The 18,284-nt window shown below is 43.6% G+C and overlaps 2 protein-coding genes across 3 annotated transcripts; both read right to left on the minus strand.

Moving 5' to 3' along the window:
- Window positions 1–216: 216 nt before the first annotated feature.
- Window positions 217–4,056, minus strand: gosr2 (golgi SNAP receptor complex member 2). Of its 2 annotated transcripts, XM_070923561.1 has the most exons (6): window positions 3,908–4,056; window positions 3,578–3,642; window positions 2,768–2,876; window positions 2,089–2,221; window positions 1,702–1,842; window positions 217–1,126 (listed from the first exon to the last, which is right to left on the minus strand). In XM_070923561.1, exons 1-6 carry the CDS (start codon window positions 3,934–3,936, stop codon window positions 965–967), a joined length of 639 nt encoding a protein of 212 aa, XP_070779662.1. In that variant the 5' UTR covers window positions 3,937–4,056; the 3' UTR covers window positions 217–964. The 2 variants fall into 2 exon arrangements, with proteins under 2 accessions (XP_070779662.1, XP_070779663.1); XM_070923562.1 differs by lacking the exon at window positions 1,702–1,842.
- A 9,529-nt stretch (window positions 4,057–13,585) lies between these two features.
- Window positions 13,586–18,033, minus strand: wnt9b (wingless-type MMTV integration site family, member 9B). The gene is made up of 4 exons (XM_070923664.1): window positions 17,917–18,033; window positions 17,161–17,414; window positions 15,408–15,673; window positions 13,586–14,047 (listed from the first exon to the last, which is right to left on the minus strand). The coding sequence occupies exons 1-4, from the start codon at window positions 18,000–18,002 to the stop codon at window positions 13,586–13,588; spliced, it is 1,068 nt and encodes a 355-aa protein (XP_070779765.1). The 5' UTR covers window positions 18,003–18,033.
- Between the last annotated feature and the right edge of the window lie 251 nt (window positions 18,034–18,284).

The raw sequence follows: 18,284 nt of genomic DNA on the forward strand, positions 1-18,284 counted from the left end.
GATATGCACATCATTTCATCGAGGTCACTGTTGAAAATGAAACACTAGATGGTGCCCTAGTTTCCTTGAATAGACTTGTGAAAGCAGTAAATCCACAAAATGCATGTCACCAGGAGAGTTAACACCCCTAGTTACCAGTCATGCTACTTACAGTGAAAAGGAAAGCTCTTAGTGAGGTACCAAAAATCAGTTTTAACTGAAGATATACCAAGGAAATGAAACATGTTTTATTCTATGAAGAGAATGAAATCACTCACATAGTGAGACTAGACCCCAGCGTTAATCCAAGAGAAAGTATATAACAATTAGAAAATAATTGCTGCTTCCATAGTTTATGAACAGATCCTCGTTGCTGTTTGTCTCTGGTGTATTAACTCCGCTACACATACATCACAACACATAAAACAAAAGATGCTCAAGGGAGTATTCTTAAGTTGCAATGTAATCAAACACGGAGCATTATGAGTATTTCTATCTCTATGAACCATGCTTAACAAGGCAGCATGACATGAACAGTGAAACAAAACAAACAGCTTTTCACTGGATGCAAAATCAGGTACAGAATATAGTATAAAGACCAGTTTGGAGTATTTTAAAAAGCCATTTGGGTACAGTTAAGAGTGATTTTCAGTTTTAGAGTGGTTTTGATAAAAAGACTAAATTATGGATGTGTGGCAGTAATCTGAGGAAAGCAGCAGGCATATTATCATAAAGTCCAATGCTCTCTTGGAGCTTCAAGTGGAATACAATACTGAATATAATTAAGGTCGTCTTCAACCTTGCCATTTTGCAGGTGCCCAAAATAATTACAATGGTGGACAACAAACTAAAATGGCACAATTTGTAAAAAATTACTTAAATCTGATGTTAAAAATTCAGTTCTGCCACTTTTCGTATCATAGGGATGATGTGCGGCAGAGGTGTCCACGACTGATCAAAAACCTCCGTTGTGGACAGATGGTGGTCAGCCCAGGTATCTGATTACCAGGAACAAGAGGACACAGGTCAACAGCATGCCTCCGATCATGATGAACTTGTCTTGGGTGGCTCTCCTTTCTATCAGTCTCATCACTGTGTTGGACAGCCCCAACATGTTGGCCACATCCAGCATCTTCTTGTGGGTCCCCTGTGCAGAGCCGAAACAGAGCCACACTCATGTAAACAGTGATGATCACGTGTGTTAGATTACGCTATTACAGCCACACACACACTAAATGTTTTGGAAAATTCAAACATTACATGACAACAGTGTAATTATCTCTAATTTCATCAGATTTTGGGAGACATCGAGTGCCAACACCCTGCCTGACGCGCCGCTCCGTCAGAAGTTTCTCATGGCTAGACAGCCGGGCTATGAGTGCTGATCAACAGACACACCCTGATAAGAAGAGGCCTGAAGCAAAACCAGGAAGACCATCTCCTCCCTGGAAACAAGGACTCACCCTCTAGCTGAGCCGACACACACTAACAATGAGGCTATTGTGATCAATGTGGGCACTAGGAACTGGGTCAGGGAACCTGTATCTGTATAGTAACCTGTATAGACGGGTAACCGTGTACCAGTCTATAAAACGGGTAACCATGTACCTGTCTATACTGATTCCTTTCTCTAGAAAACCAAATCAAAAACAAAAAAGTAAAGGTCGTCTGTTCTGCCACAGATACCATTTTTCTTTCTAGATGTAAATCATATGCACACACCTTCAGTGTAGATCTTTGATCTCTGAGACCGTTGAGGATGCCGCTGCCGCTGCCCAGGAGGTCATCAATGCCTCTGTGTGCGTTGTGCAAGTTGGAGTTTAACTGTAGGGTCTCATCTATGGGGATGGAGGTATCTGCGTCCTAATGAATGAGAACAAACGCTTTAATTCCATATTATTCAGCTTGAGATATTTCCATGTTACACTGAGGGAACTAGCTTGCATGTCAACCAGACAAAGTTCACTGAACACTATCACATTTTTGCCGACCCAAGATAGACCCCTGAAAGCTGGATGCATGCCCAATAAAGTGATTGCCAACTTCATACTGTAGCAACACTACAATGCGTTTTACTTCCCACCTTGTTTTAAGACGCATTTGACTTACGTTGGTCGTGAAGGTACGGCTCATGAGTTCCTCCCTCTCCCTGTCCTGGGCCTCTCTGGCGTAGCGCCGGTGCTGGAAATTTTGAAGGGCGGTCCGAAGGTGTTGGACATCATACTTAAGCTGGTCCACTCGCCTGAGGGAAAGCAAAGAATACAGTAAAACTGTTATGAAGTGGACAAAAGCTCTGTCTAAATCTACACAAAATATTCTTACAGACACTCACTGACCTCCATCTTACATTTTATTACAATGCATCCTTCCACCTCATCTGATACGCAGTTCTAACTATTCATAATTGTTCTGGTTGATGAGAACATTTATTTTCCCTCAATTCTCATGCGGTTGGAATGAAGAGTCTCTCTCAGTCTCCCCTCTCCTTAGCTTCACTCAGGCCCCACCAGAGCTCTACTACGATCAGACAAGTGCTGTGGGACGAGGTGTACTGTGTCCCCTAAGGCCTGTTTACCCAGCTCAGGAGTGAATCTTTGCCCAATGCAGCAGGAATGCTGGTGATGACGGGACTTCTGAGGAAATGTTTTCATAGAGCCACGTCGCCACAGGGCAGGACAGGACTGCCGGTCTCATCTTCTACACCCTCCCCGTGCCTTTATGAGACATGGCTCACCCTGCCAGCTCAGGGGCTTTAGGGTCACCATCAATTGACTAACTCCAAACTCACAATTTTGCGTTCTGCCGGCGGTTTAGTGGTTCCTTGCTGGCCAGGATCTCGAGCCGTTCTAAATGATTGAAGATCTGGTCGATTCTTGCCTGCAGTTCATTCTCTAACACTTGAATAATGAGAAGAACAACAAAACAAAGAAAAGACTATTCATTTGGTATAATTACAGGAAGGAAAACACTACATCACATTTCCCTTTTGGATCTATTCCACAGGATCAGGTAAAAAATGTACCCTTGTTAAATGTAATATATTTGCTTGAAATTAGGATTTACCACTTTTGCAACTTCATTCAGATTTCAGGTTGCTGAAACTGTGGGAGCCTGTTTATCCCAGGGTGAGTGCAGTGGTTATTTATCAGTGGAATGACCCTCTCTCATTAGTAAGCATAAGGGCTTTGCATGCTACATCCTCCTCTGGGTTAAAACACAAGTTGATGTCATAATTTGGAAAGGGGGGGGGGCGTGTTGTCTACTGCCTGGCTCCCACCATTATCTGGAAGAAGCCCTCCCAGCCTCTGTCACTGCACCCACCCTTCTTCCTGTCCTGGCACCAGCCTGGCCCAGAACTGATTGGGCAGGCACCAACCACAGAAAACAATCAACTAGGGAGACCCCAGCCCCGCTCCTGCCATTATGTTAGAGCAGCCATAACAACGAGTCTGTACTGAAAAGAAATGAAGAAACCATTCAAAGGAAAATGATCAAGAAGCGATGCCATCAACACTGACAGATAGTACCATAACAACACTCACATACAGAGCAATGAGAGATCATGTACAACCATGTAACGTTAATGATCACTACTCACAGTGTACTGACTGACGATCCGTCTTCTCCAGATTGCCCATAAAGGACTGCACCTCCTGGATTTGCCTAATCCAGAACAAACATAACGTTAGTGATTGGAAACCAACACATGATGCCAAAATACAACCTGGCAGTTCGGTGGATTTTTTTTACAAACATCAACAAACAACGGTGTGAAGATTTTAATGCCCAATAATCCTGCCATGCTCATATTGGTTTGGTAGAGCTACGGCTGAAGTTCAATCACTGGTAATTAGCAAGTACAGTTACACTTGTTAGCTAACTAGCTGAGAGAGTCTGCTCAGTTTCCGCAGAAGAAAGACACACTCACTTGTTTGTCTGATGGTAGAGCGTCTCCATCTTCCGTGATTTGTTGAAACGCGGTGTTTCCCTTCGCTTTGTAACGTTACTTTATTTATAACGCCTTTATTCTGACAGGTGGCTACGCTAGCCAGCTAGCTAGCTAACGGTACTGGAGTGTACACGTCATCAGCCGAGCCGTTTGTGTACGGAAGTAGGAAAGCGGAAGCTGCGTCACCTGAGAGATGGGGAAAAATGAAGAGTGCTCACTCTGCCTCGATTTTTGGACACTGAAAATGTAATTGGAGGTCTGTACTTGAGCTTTTACTTCAGTAACGGCTATTTCTGTGAGATAAAGCGTTATAAGGTTTATTACCCGTCGTTAATACCATAGTTAGTACCCTCTTTTGATTATATATGACATATGATATGTTTTCCCAATTAACAATCGCTGAAGAAACACCACCTAGTGTCAACACCGCTCAGTAGCAGACTTACTGGTACTTACGACTACAAATCCGATCGTTTATTTAACCTCATGAATTGTCTTTTTTTGCTTTTAAATCCTAAATGCTGAGATGCATCACTAAGGTGAAACAGGACACCAAATGTCATCACTGAATGTCATGCAGACACTGAATGTGGTATGCTGGTTCACAACTCCCCATAGTCAGTCAACATTTCAGTTCAGGTTCTTCAATTGATGCTAAACTTCCAAATATAAATCTAGGCTGTTGGCAACATTTTCCATTATATCTGATATTATCTCAAACGTAATAGCTGACAGGTGTGATTGCAGAGATCCCTTCCCCTACCAAACTCTAAGAGCATATAGCATAATCTGTTGACATGAAGGCATGTGACAGGGAAGACTCTGTGAAACATGCCCTGGGGCTAGCTTTTGTCAGCTCAACTTGATTCAGTCTAATTAGACTATCCTCTTTTTCCACATATAGGTGTCAGAATATTCCTGTCTGTCCATCCAGAGGCTTCCTTCTCGCCTGCAGTCAGAGACACCAGAACTAATGATATCGAACTTTTCATAGTGAGGTGAGATTACAAGTCACAGATCACTGTGTGAAAGTGGCATGATTGGATTTCCCAGAACAAGCTGCGCAAATTTCACAATAGTTGCATGATGATTTAGTAGGAGGAAAATCCTCCTGGGGCGCTGCCTGGCACCTTAACAAAACCACATCTCAATCACCTTGCTCCAACCCTCCATCACCGTGCTGTCTACTGGGAGGGGAGAATCAATGAGACAAGGAGCAAGCTAAGCAAATTCAAGCATCCTTGAATTAGTGCAGTGAGCTGTTACAAGCTCCCGTTTGCCCGTGATAGCTGTATTTGTTTACCTCATTCAGCACAGCAATCAGACATCGGCCCAGACAGTTTTCCGCGGCTGCCTGATGGTACTTGAGTTGATGGTTGTATCTTCAGGCTAGACACTTCTCAACAGAGGTCCTTTTCACCCACCCCCACATGTCAGAAACCTTGAGATCTGTTCATGCCACTTCTTGCTCTCGCTGTTCACCGTTTTCGGTTGTCATAACACATCCCCAGGGCAGTGGTTGGATGTGCACAGCTTTAACCTGTTGCTCAGAGCAGAGAAGAAGTAGAGAAAGGGAGAAATAAGGCCCCCCTCAAACCATTTCCAAACAGTACATGAGGCACGTTTACCTCTCTGTCTCTCTCAAGGTCGTGGGGTTCTCTCTGTCTGTCCTTTATCTTTCAGCCCTGAGGAAAGGATGAGATGAGCTTACTGGTTTTGCTCCACACCTGAGCACCACGGGCACAAACTGGAATCCAGACTCCAGGTGTGGAGCACGATCACGCCACTCTGACTGACCGAGAGATCACAAATGTCACTACCATAGTTTAATGCACATTCATGGTGCAAAGTTAGGGTGCTGTCCAGTTAGTACCTCCAACAAGGAGGTGTATCTCCAAAATCTTTATTTACAGATTTCAAGGAAATTTAGATATTAGTTTTTGATCCAGATCCAGGACTGCTAGATACAGCATTTTTGAAATGCTTGCTGTTTCCTCTTGAATTACTGCTCTACAGTGGTGGAAAAGTATTGAGATCTTTTACTTAAGTAAAAGTAGTAACACCACAGTGTAAAAATACTCCATTACAAATAAAAGTCCTGTATTCAAAATCTTACTTAAGTAAAAGTACATTATGCAAAATGGTCCCATTTAGAGTGTTGTAATTATCATACAGGCCTGTTATAAATATAACACATTATTGTAATATCAATATCGATTAATTAACATATATATATAATGTTGTCAAGGGGTCGAGGGAGCTCGCTTTAACAACTTTATATAGTGTTGGTCAGTTATAACCAACATATAAAATCTTGATTTGAAAAGTAACCAGTAACTCTAGCTGTCAAATAAATGAAGATATAACATTTCCATCTGAGATATATAAAATATCATAAAATGTAAATACTCAAGTAAAGTACAAGTACCTCGAAATTGTCCTTCACTTGAGTAAATGTACTTAGTTATATTCCACCACTGATGCTCATATTGGAATAAAAAAAGACACATATAGTGGTGCATGTGTATCCCCTTTAATGCAGACCTGGATCCAGATGCAGAAACATTTGGGTATTTTCTATCACTGAGACTTTAACAAATTTAGAGGATTGTGCAGCCTGGGCGGAGGTATGAGTATTAGAACGTGATTTATGTGAGCACAGAATTTAATAGAATTTTAACAGAATTTTATATACATATATCTATATACATACGTGTGTGTGTGTGTGTGTGTGTGTGGCCGCCTCACTGGATTGCCAAAGAATGCTATTTCCTGGCTTTGCTCCTTTGGGGGCTCCAGCTGGAACCAAACACAATTTTGCACTGGATCAGTCTCCCTGTCCTGGTTAGACAACATGGCAGCAGAGTTATTGTTCGGTAGAGGAAGAAAGCACTCAGTGTACTCTGTGACTCCCCCCCTCAATAACACTGTTTTGTTCAACAAGAGAAAATGATATGTTATTGAATCGCTTCTACACAACATACTTAATGATGTTTTCCAGGCAATATAATACATCATAACTCTCCAATGATTGCCCAAGACAGAGTGAAGAAGACAATTATGAGGAGCAAAATCGCCTTGAGTCAACAATTTTTGGATACCAGTCATTTTTTGAAGGCACGCTGATCTTCTCACTCCCCCCGAGGGAGATGATCCACTCGTCTTTGAAGCTGGATGAGACGCTGAATGAAAGCAAATGAGGGCCTGTCAGAGATGACAGGAGTAGCTCATAAACTCCCAGAGTCTCAGTGCCTACTGGTGGGAAAGGGGTCCAGAGGTGGGGCTAGATGGGTGGCCAGGCGTGGCACAGCCCCCCCCCCCTACCTAGAAGATGATAGGTAGTTGGCTTGTTTGTGTCAGGACCTCTGTATGAAGTAGCTGTTAACATTTTTAGTTGTAAAGTCAGTCAAACAACCACAATCAGACACAAAACGACTACAAAGAGATGCAAAATTACCACAATATGATGCAAAATAACCACAAAGAGATGCAACCAACTGAATAAATATTGTAACTTGTAAGAACCAGTGCTTTAAATTTGTGTCTTAACACATTTATACTAATGTGCCCCCCCCCCCATTCAAAAGTTCCTGAACCCGCCCCTGAAGGGGTCCTTTAACCTTATTTGGCTTTCTCTTGAGTGGAGAAAGGGGCGCCTTTCCCAATGAGAGACGGTGATCAGTGTTTCCCTCTCTTGTTCTTCCTCCCTGCTTTATTTTGTCTGACCTCAAAGAGCAGAGTGATCATACAGCTGTCAGACACACACACACACACACACAGCCCTGTGGCCATACCACCTGTGACACCCAGACCTCTGAGGATGAGAGATGCTGTCCACCCCTGCGGTTGGATGACGCCTCAGCCAGAGTGGGAACACAAACAGCAACATGGCACGCAGCACTACACCGGGCTTCCCCTGTCTGACAGCTTCCTACCCGCAGTCATGCGCCCGCTCTCACCCACACTCTCATGATCAAGCCGTACGTGTCAGTTAGCCCGAGTGTGCGGTTCACAGAGCTCAAAAGATAATACATTTTGATGGCACATTATTGTGTATCTGAATCCTTTAATGACAGTGATGATTTAGTAAGTAGGAGCACTCGTGAGAGTAAAGCCGACAGATGGCATAATTGTGTAGATATTACAAATAACCACAGACGACATTCCAGACTTATTTTTTAGAGATGTTGCTGGTTGAGAGAACACACAGCTCTGCCCTTTATCTGTGTTTTTCTCCATTGCACATTGTTGATCTGGGAAAGTTTTGTTTCCATTGTAATGGAGGTCAGTGTGTGTGTGTGTGTGTGTGTGTGTGTGTGTGTGTGTGCAGCTGAGAGAAAGGCAGAGGAGTGCCATATATTGTGCGTGGGGAGTCAGTTATGAATGCACGAGGTCTTATCATGTCCTATCACAGCGGCTGCAATGTCAATCCTGCGGTTAGCACTGCAGGTGTTTCCGTGGAGCAGCATGGGAACAGCCTCCCCCAGGAGCTTCCCAGTGAGGGGGCTCACAGTGGACCAGTCAAAGGGGATGCCAGTATACATTTGCAGGGCATCTTTGCTGTGTGAAATCACTTCACAAACACTTCATGTGCAGTAGGCTGCCCTATCTCCTGTACTATGCTTTGTCTTGCCACATCCTCAAGCGTCCAGCTCTCCGTTAACCATTTTCTGTTTTTGTGTTTATTTTTGAAAACATCTATCGAATATGTTTAGTTTAGTTGCATTGTCAATCGATCTGTTGATTCATTTTTGTTGATTAATTGATTCAACATTTGGTGCATGAAATGTCAGAAAATAGTAAACAAGACTAAGAGTCTACAGCTGTTCTATGAGGCTGCACAGCAAGGCTTTGAGCTAAATGCTAACATCAGCATGCTATCATGCTCACAATGACAAAGCTAATGTGCTGATGTTTAGCAGGTTTAATGATCACCGTGTTCACCAACTTTGTTTAGGATGTTAGCATGCTAACATTTGCTAATTAGCATTAAAGTACAGCTGATGGGAATGTCATGAATTTTGCAGGCGTTTGACATATTCACATTTTAACCTTTATGATGGCGCATGAGTCACCAAACAGAGAACAGACACAGAGAACATGTATAAAAAGTAATTTATTGTACAAGAAATTTGCTTTTTCAATTCTAAGAGAATCTTTCTTTTTTTTTTGTCTGCTCACATTTTATAACAATTTATTCTGTAATAAAGTTCTAATCTAATCTTTTATTTCCTCTGTCCTCAGGTGAAAATCCATCATTTCAGCCTTGCTGCTCGCTCAATTGACCATCACACATGTATACACCCTCTCTACACCCGTGCGTCTCGTCACCCATTGTGAGGAACTCAGCCACCATCCCAGTCCACCCCAGCCTCAGAGTTAGGCCCCACCATAGAGGTATGCACTCAGCCTTGTCATAGCTCTAGGCAGTGCATGTTCTTGTTGTGGGTTGAGCAATTGCATTAGTCATTTCACATTCCAAATTCCTACCCCATGCCGTATTCACAACTCTCTGTCTCTCTCTCTCTTTTCCCTCTTTTTCTGCACCAAATCCATGTCTGCCCTCTTCCTCTTCATCATTTAATTTTCCCTCTGTGCCATGTCAGGGTGTGGGGATTAGGCCGAGCACTGATGCTATCTAAGCACCTTCTCTTTAGAGGCGGAAGTCTTGTAGGGTTTAGATGTTTGACCTGAGGCTCAGAGGTTCCGATTACAGGACGGGACTGCGCTTTGTGTCCTTGAGCAAAGTATCTACCAAGCCTTCCATGCCTCAGTTAACATCTACTGTTCATACACAAATGAGTGATGTATAAACCTGAAAGCTATGTAAGTTGCTTTGGATAATATCTTTCTGCTAAGCAACACGAATATAATACATATCTCAAAAATGCCCCAGCCGTGGTGTGCCAATTCATTTTCATCTATCAGAGCGCAGTGCACGGCTGCAGCCCAGCCCGGCATAGTAACCTTTACCTGAACCAGGCCGATGCAGACCCAAGAGATAGTGTTTCCACCAGCGTCACCCTACATTATCTTTGTCATTCAGTGTCTCCAGCATGCAGCAGGCCGCCTGTAGCCCACACCCGCACAGGAAAACCTGACTACAAACACACACTCGCATATCACTCCCACTGAAGTGACCGCAGGTGTGCACATGGCAAGTCTGCACACACACATATGCAAAAACCTTTATGCCCTCACCTGCCTCCTGTCAGGACTGTTTAAAACACACACACAGACACAGGAGCTTGCATATTGCACCCCGGCTCCGTCCAACCCCCCACCCTGCTCAAAGCACCCGCCCTCGGGGCTTGTGCGTGCGAATCCGGCTGTGGACTCAGCAGCCCCCATCGCTGCACCCCCTCCACTCAGGGTAGTGAGGGAAATGAAGGCTTTAGGAGTTCATTATAAAACAACAACAGCAGCAGCAGGGGATAGGCCTCCTGGGGCCACAAACTATCCCTCCTCATCCCTCCATACTCATCTTTTTGCTTTATGTCCCTCAATATCTCAGCCCCGGTCCACCCTGCTCCCTGCGACACACTCCTCCGTCTCATCCCACAACTCTGCTGAGAACATGGCTTTTTTTTTAAAAATACAGCATTCATGTTGGATGAAGTTAAATATTGATCCGCAATATTATAATATGACGAGTTAATATAGTGAGTCAGTAGTCTCAACATATGAACTCGTTTGACCTCAGTCATCAGAAAGACGGCTGACGCATTTATGTATCACTGACGTTTTCAACTTTATTGTCCAAGAGGGGAAATTAATATTGACACAAAGGATACGAGCAAAGGTTTTTATTGGTAATATAATGCTGTTATTAGATAGACAAAAACATTTTGCTGTTTGCTATCTCAAAAATGCCAACTTTTCATGAGAAAAACAGTTTTCAGCTTTGTGACAATGTGTTTTTCAGCCAATCTGATGAGTTTTTAAATGGTTTATTTGACTTTAGAAGTGGGAGAATTTTCTCAACCCATAAAGGAAAACAATAAATCAGTCAGTTTATCGGACTACTAATTTGGAGATACATGGTTTTCAATCGGGAAAGATCAGATTTTAATACTGAAGAAATTGCTTTTTAGCTATGATTTCTGCATTTTAGGAATCTAAAAAAATGTACTTTCAAAGCATTTTGTTTATAGTTAACTGACAATGTGTGATTTCATGATGGATGTAGACAGAAAGAAGAAAAGCATCCTTTTCTTGCAGTAACATTACTCTTATTCATTTACCTTGTCATATGGCTGACATTGAGTGACATTTGGCCCGTCTCATATTTTATTACGTTTTTTCAGTCACGTTGCAAGATTTTCCTAAGAGTTACATAAAAATGGCTGATTCTTGCCCCCAAGGCATGCAGTATACTCATCACACAGAGAGATCATTTGCTCTAACAATACTGTATACTGTACATCCACTATAAAGGTTTTTAAGGTCATTAAAACTTTAGTAATTTTGAAATTGTCTTATAATTCACTGCAATACTTTGGGTCTCTGGTTGATGTTTTAATAAGGACTAATAATGTGTAATCATAGTAATTAGATAGCAACATCAAAAGCACCAGAACACACACTATAAATACCTCGTACAATAGCCCTCTGTGTGCTGTAGGTTCACTGATGCCTTGCAAACGAGTGGAAAGTTATGATTCATGGATAATAGCACGTAAACTGCTCTCAGCGTCATTCTGGGGCCGAATGTTGCTTTCTAATGATGAATCTGGGGTCAAATGCTCTGTTAGACAGCATTCTTCTGAGTCATCATCTTTGTCATCATCATCATTATGATTGCCATCGTGGTTTGTGTACTTGCTAGAGGCACAACACCTGTAAGCGTGTCCTCCACCCACCCACCCCTCGCCTTTTACTGGGCGGTTGAGGGTGATGCAGCGAGACCACGGTCCTTTCAGATGAAAAGGAGGGCAGGGCAGTATCAGCAGGAAGTGGTTTTGCTCGATAGACGCAGTTTCAGGCAGGTGTATTGCACTCGCTTCCCTGTTGCGTGTGGAGTGTGTGTGCATGTGTGTGACGGCACAGTTGAGGGCGAACGCCTGCAGCAGCTGAACAAAACACAACAAACACATAGCTCTTACAAATATTATGTCCATTTATTAATCTTATTTATTTTAAATAAGGATGTAATGCAACAAGAATTAAAAAAAACATTAGCTTTTGAAATATGGAGATATGTATCACCAAATTCAAAAGAACTGTACATATGATCTTTAAAACAGACGCAGAGGATAGAACATAACTCTGCATAGCTCATAAATCTTACTGATATTTGCCAAAAGATGAAGTGAGGTAGAAAATTATGATTCCACATTGTCATACGCCTGGAGCCCTGACATGAGTTATATTCATATAATATATACAGTTCAGAATCACTCAAACAAAACATAAACTAGCCAATAAAATAAACCTTTTGGGTCCGACGTGCGCTTTTGACCTGCACACATGGACACATAAGAGTTGTCTTGGATGTTAAGGATAAGTGAGTAAACATGGTGATTTTCTTTGATTAGCAATTTGGGGAAATAAGGGGCATGATTAAGCCCACTTCAAAGGCATTCGGAACAAAGATGTGGCTAAATTAGACTTCCAAATGTTTCAGTCAGGCCATTTTAAACTTGAAAGTATAGCATAGTGTGTGTGTGTTTTTAAATAGAAGAAATGCAAGAGGAGGGCTGGTATGTTCAGAAACTGTTTTTCATTCTTTGTTCTTCAAAGACAGAGTTTGGTGTTTCCCTTACTAACTATTAGCCCGGGTATTTCCCTTTGTTCTGTTGAGCCCACATTAGGCTTCATGTGGAGATTTCCATAGACATTTCCATAAGAGCAACTGAAACCCAGCTTGTGTCTTTACACAATGACCCTGTGAAGCTTCCAGTGGTTCTCTTTAAACATATATTTAGACTTAAACAGTTTTTCTAACTTCTATGATTAATTATACATTTTGTATCATATGTAGCAAGAGCAACTTAAGTGCTTTTTAATCAGAAATGAACTCCTAAAATGTCTCCACAGCAGAAAACAGAACACAGCAGACAGAAAGACAGACAGGTGGATTCCTTTTAAGGCCATTTTAGCCTCAGTGGCGACACTCAGGTACAAGAAGGTTAAAGTATAAAGCAGCAGTACAACAGACACAATGACTGATACAATAAATAGTCAAGTGGAAGGGGCCAATGCAATAACAATACAACAAAGTCACTGCGAGGAGCTCCCCTGCAGACTGGGTTTGACGTCGTACTGCCGGTGACATCCGGTCCAGTCCAGTCCAGTCCAGTCCAGTAAGAGCTCAATGCCCTCCGTCCCAGGAGAGCGGCATCTCAGTGCATCCAGCGAGAGAAAAGCAGAGCAGTTTGAAAACCTCCTCACCTACAGTAAGCTGCTGCATATCAAATCGGTGATGATTAGCAAATAACCAGCAATATTATAATGTTACAAGTGTATATTCCTCCCCAAATAACATGCGGGTCAGAAAGGGGATCTGCAAAGACGTGCTCTGCTGTCAGATCCCTCAGTGAATTGTCTATAGGAGCTTATAGTTCAGCCATGTCAGTGTGTCTCTTTTGTCTCTCTCACATTTTTCCACTGACTCAATGGATCACTCTTTTGTTTTTCTGCATTTCTCATCATTTGTTATGCGTTTTTGCAGGTGTACACCTCCTCCTCTCTCACACATGTCTGACACTCCACGTGGCAGCACCAGCGTACCTGGCAGTGGCAGGACAGGCTGGTGAGGCGCATGGCTGTGTTGTAACCACGTCCGCAGCACAGACTCTGACAACTGGTGTCTTTGGCACATGACCGGCCGCCTGTACCCGGGGAGTAGCGGGAGGGTCTGCAGAAGCTGGGGGAGTCTTCCAGGTAGACCAGGTCGGTAGTGCGAAGGCTCTGGCCGTGACGACGGGGGCCCGCGAGCTCTGTCTCCCCGGTGGCTGCGTTGGTGACGCTCAGCACTCGCACTGCGGTGTCATATCGGTACTTCAGCAGCCGCCCGGTGTCATGGAATGGAGACAGCTGCTTCCAGCAAGTCCGTATGGCACAAGAGCCGGAGACACCGTGACACTTGCAGGTTGTTTTCAGCCCGCTCTTCACTGCCTGAGATAGGACAAAAAAAAGCAAGGGAGGACAAAAAGGAAGAGATGTCAGTTCCTTCAGTTTGATTCATTACCTGGCCTCTTATCTGGGAGGTCTATCTGGACAGAGTGAGACAGTTTCCTGCAGGGTGGGTAGGGGGTTAGGGGTGGTGGTCTGCGGATAGTGAGCCTTTAGCCCACCTCAGTCAAAAATTTTGACATAATGGATTGAGGGGGACTGTTCGGCATGTCGTATTTCATTCACCTCACATTTCTCACTTGGACAGCTTTTGCCATTTTTTTTCTCAATGTGTTGAAACTAGCTCTGTCTGCTTCTCGCCTGTCTCTTTTTCCTGAAGCCTGAGGCGTAGGTGACAAACAGTGTAGACAGTGGAATCTCTCCACCCTGTTCTTTGTACATGCCTGCTCATGGAAAACATTGATAAGAATTTCTGTGCAAGAAGTGCCAAATAAATATGTAGCAGCGGTTTGTGGCGGTGCCCCTGATGTAGGTTAATAGTTCACTGAGCTTGATGGTCAGCGATGAGAGCGCGATCACTCAGCCTGAGAGCTGCTGTCTTGGTGGGGGCCAGAGACAGGTCATGCAGAGGGAGCCAGAGGGTAGTTCTGGGTTGAAAAGTGCTGCTCAGTTCCTCCCTTTGCAGGTATGAACCCCTCAGGGGCTTCAGAGCACCATTATGGAGAGATGGAGGGGGGGGGGCACCCACCACCTCACGTCTTCTCGGCCACATCAGTGCAAAGTGAGGAAAACATTTAACTCAGTAAAGATGAGATAAGATAGTTCTTCCTCTGGCTCTATCTAGGTGTGAGCTACAGGAGTACGACCCTGGGGCCTGCTATTTCCGAGCTACACAGTGGTGGTTATGAACATTAGGTGGATTTATGAAGAGCAGAGTGATCCAGTAAGTGGAAAAAAATGCTCGCTCGTATATTAAAAAGAGGCCACGGTTATAATCGTTCTCTCCGACATGAGACCTTTAATTTTCTGTAGGCCCGCACAGCAAGCTTTATCATGCCTGAGAACACCTGGCTCCAACGATCCCGCAGCCGTCTTGTCTCCTTGCTACGCTGCCTCACCCTCTGCTTCTGTATTATCCACCAAGGCCAGCGACGGCAGCAAATAATGGGGCGTTTGTCTGGCTGGCACTGTTCACAATTCTGTATCCTCTAATGGCGCGGGAGTGTGTCAGAGGTATAATTGTCTCGTAAAATTGAGCAGAGTGTGGCTCAGGTAAAGGTGATGTTTCTGATGCCTTTTGGCTTGGGGGGCCATCTCACCGTAAAGGGACGAGGAGGCTACTTCGCCGAGACGCATTTGATATAATATTTCTACTCCTTTGGGTTTATTTGTTCACACTCACCCGAATCCCAGCGTTGATGTTGTGGGCGTCGACCTGAGCCCTCAGGTCCTTGCTGACCCTCTTTTGGCCGAGGAACTTCTTGAGAAACTTGGTGCTGTATTTCAGGTTGTCACCGCAGACCCCCCACTGCCATGCTTCTCGATGCTGGATGCCGGGGGAGTCGTCACACGTGCACCTCTCCATTCGGCCGGAGCTGCACGCTTTGGCGAGTGCATGGGTCAGCGCCGCAGAGGACACTGCCAGCAGCAAGGCAGTCTCCTTGAATGCTGGGACAGATGTAAGAGAGTCAGTTTGTTTATTATCTAGGACGGATTTAAAGAGCCGAATTTACAGAGCTTTGAATGCAACACCGATTTGTGGCATTAAAAACATGTGATCTGAGTGCAAACTGTTTATAGTTTAAGGGATTCATTCATAGCTTACAATCATCAAAATGTCTTTTGTGCTACTGAGGAAGCCTTTAAGCCAATATGTTTACAGAGAGCTTACTACGTTGTCATGGTTTACTACAACCTCAGCATTATTCTGCATGTTTTCTTGTGTCATAATTCCTCTTCTGACCATTTCTTTTGGTTACACACTGTTATTTGCTTCACCCAGAGCCATCACAAGGGTATATTTTGATCCAATTAATTATTATTTTGACTAGGAAGGATTTTCCCAGATGAAAGTGAGTAATCATGCCACCCTTTTCCTCTGGGAATGGGAGCGCTTTCCCGAGATAAAAATAACCACAGGGCTTGAGCACTCTCCACCGCACCACATTTCTTGGCTTTCTACTCCCTCATTACCTCCATGCTGACCTGTTCATGTTCTCCCACACACTGATATCCATATGCATAAAGACTGGAAGATCCTTAAGCATTTTATATGCACAGCTGACCTGCAGGGGACTTGATCTATATGTAATATGGTGATTTAGTATCGGCAAATCTCCTTTTCCAAGTGTAGCGAATCAATGTTGTATCAGGTCATGGAAAAAGTATTCAATTAGACAACTTTTGGAAAACTTTTTTCAGGGGTTTTATCGAGTGAAGGGGCTGTGCAGAAACATCTTAAGTACTATTTCTAGTACTAGTTCAAGCTAATTTCTATGTTGTAAAATCAAGGAAATTGTAGATACATTTTACTTTAACATTTGTGATCATAAGGCAACAAAAATGAATTGTCTAAAAACAATTTTGTTTGCATTTTATTCTTAAAGAGACAGACAAAATTAAATTGATACAAATGTTCAGTGATAATTAACATGATTTTATATGAAAATGTATTTTTGAAAAAATGAGTAAGGTAACTTTGATCACATCCCTGTGTGAGGCTGGCTAATGAGTCGCACCATTAATAAAAAATAATCAATATCAATGTTTTATTACAGATAGACCTGAATCATGTTAGGTGACTGTCTCCAGTCTTGGCCCCAAACTTTTGTAACAGCACAACTAAACAATGTGCTCATCCTATTTTTCCCCTCTCACTTCTCCTGTTGGAGATAATCACTTGTTTTTAAGATAAACTGGTGTTGCCATGCAGGAAGATGCGGCTCAGCTCCCCATTTTGGCGTCTTGCTCGGAGACACTTTAGCAGGACAGACACTTTTGTGTAAAACATACTGCATGTCCTCTAAGTGAGAGATGGAGATAACAAAGCTATGCACCTGTCTCACTTGAGGTCCGGACACCAGCAGCTTTGACGGTTCAACAAAGTGTTAAAACTGTAACTCGTGTTGAAGTTGTATTCTGAGTGAATGGCTCACCTCTCTTCAGAAGACTTCCCCGGCCGTCCAGACTGCAGTTCCAGCGCTCATTCCTGAACTGATACCGACACTCCAGAAGGCTGAGGCGCACCGACTCCCGCAGCGTCTCGGCCAAACCAGGCTCCCTGCGACAGAGTCTCTTCTGCCGCCTGGTCAGAGTCATCTGCTCGCACTGCTTCAGGTGGGCCTTGCCTGTCGGAGGTTCATTGGAAAACGGACCCGGTAAAAACACCAAGGGTTCCCGACCTGTCAGCCTTGGAGAGGGAAGAAAAACCACGTTCTGGTGAGTTGCATGTAAGTAGTAAGCCGTAGACGAATGCAATGCAGTTTTCTAACTTTGAAATAAACTGCAGGTCTTTACTATTGCCATGAACTATCTTCTAATTGTCAGTAAATTCAAATAAAAAAACGGAGCATTATTTTAGTTTTCCTAATTGATGTCAATACTATAAACAATAGAAATCCGTATACAGAAAAACATGAAAGGTAATTCAACAAAACCAGGAAAAATAAATGAGATTAATTTGGTTGATATACATCTTAAATTATTACTGGTGATGATTATGGTTTGTTGCAACAAATTAGCATGGCAATAACAAACACAATAACATTTTACCGCAATGGATTGTGCACAATTACGCGTGCGTAATTTGGCTAAAGTTTCTAAACGTTGTTGTTATGATCTCTCCGAAGGATTAAACAACAAAGGCAATCGATAAGTGTGATGGGCAGAAGTAAAAGGGAAAATCGGCTGACCCAAAATAAGCTGCAGTGTGCGAGAGAAGGATGCAGAGTGCAATGAGTCGCAATAGGCAGGCGGTCCGTGGGAGCCTGGAGCGCATGGTGCCGGGTTGGCGCTGCTCTTCATCTCGCTGATTCTTCAACGGGGAAAGTCTGTGCCGTCTGGTCGGCGCACCTCTTTATGGGGCCCCACATGCACACAGACTTTCAATCCGGTGCGCCAGGCCCAGTGGTCCGCTGGGAGGCAGGGCCCTTGGGGGGGGGGGGGGCATCATCTTGCTGTACCCTGATTGGATTCTCTCAGCATTGTTACTGTATGTTCCCTCCCACTGTAACGCCACCCAGGTGACCGGAGCTGCAAAGTGACTGGGTTTACCTGCTGT

The sequence above is a fragment of the Enoplosus armatus genome, chromosome 17, assembly GCF_043641665.1.
Source record: "Enoplosus armatus isolate fEnoArm2 chromosome 17, fEnoArm2.hap1, whole genome shotgun sequence".
In the NCBI taxonomy this organism is placed as follows: Eukaryota; Metazoa; Chordata; class Actinopteri; order Centrarchiformes; family Enoplosidae; genus Enoplosus; species Enoplosus armatus.

Excerpts from the sequence above, each read along its gene's own strand:
- gosr2 (XM_070923561.1), bottom strand. The coding sequence starts at position 3,936 with ATGGAGACGCTCTACCATCAGACAAACAA. Across the intron at positions 2,877-3,577 it reads GGATCGTCAGTCAGTACACT|TGTTAGAGAATGAACTGCAG; the intron begins GTGAGTAGTGAT and ends TCATTATTCAAG. Across the intron at positions 1,843-2,088 it reads GCCGTACCTTCACGACCAAC|GACGCAGATACCTCCATCCC; the intron begins GTAAGTCAAATG and ends CTCATTCATTAG.
- wnt9b (XM_070923664.1), bottom strand. The coding sequence starts at position 18,002 with ATGCGCTCCAGGCTCCCACGGACCGCCTGCCTATTGCGACTCATTGCA. Across the intron at positions 17,415-17,916 it reads CACACTGCAGCTTATTTTGG|GCTGACAGGTCGGGAACCCT; the intron begins GTCAGCCGATTT and ends TCCCTCTCCAAG. Across the intron at positions 15,674-17,160 it reads GGGAAGTCTTCTGAAGAGAG|CATTCAAGGAGACTGCCTTG; the intron begins GTGAGCCATTCA and ends CATCTGTCCCAG.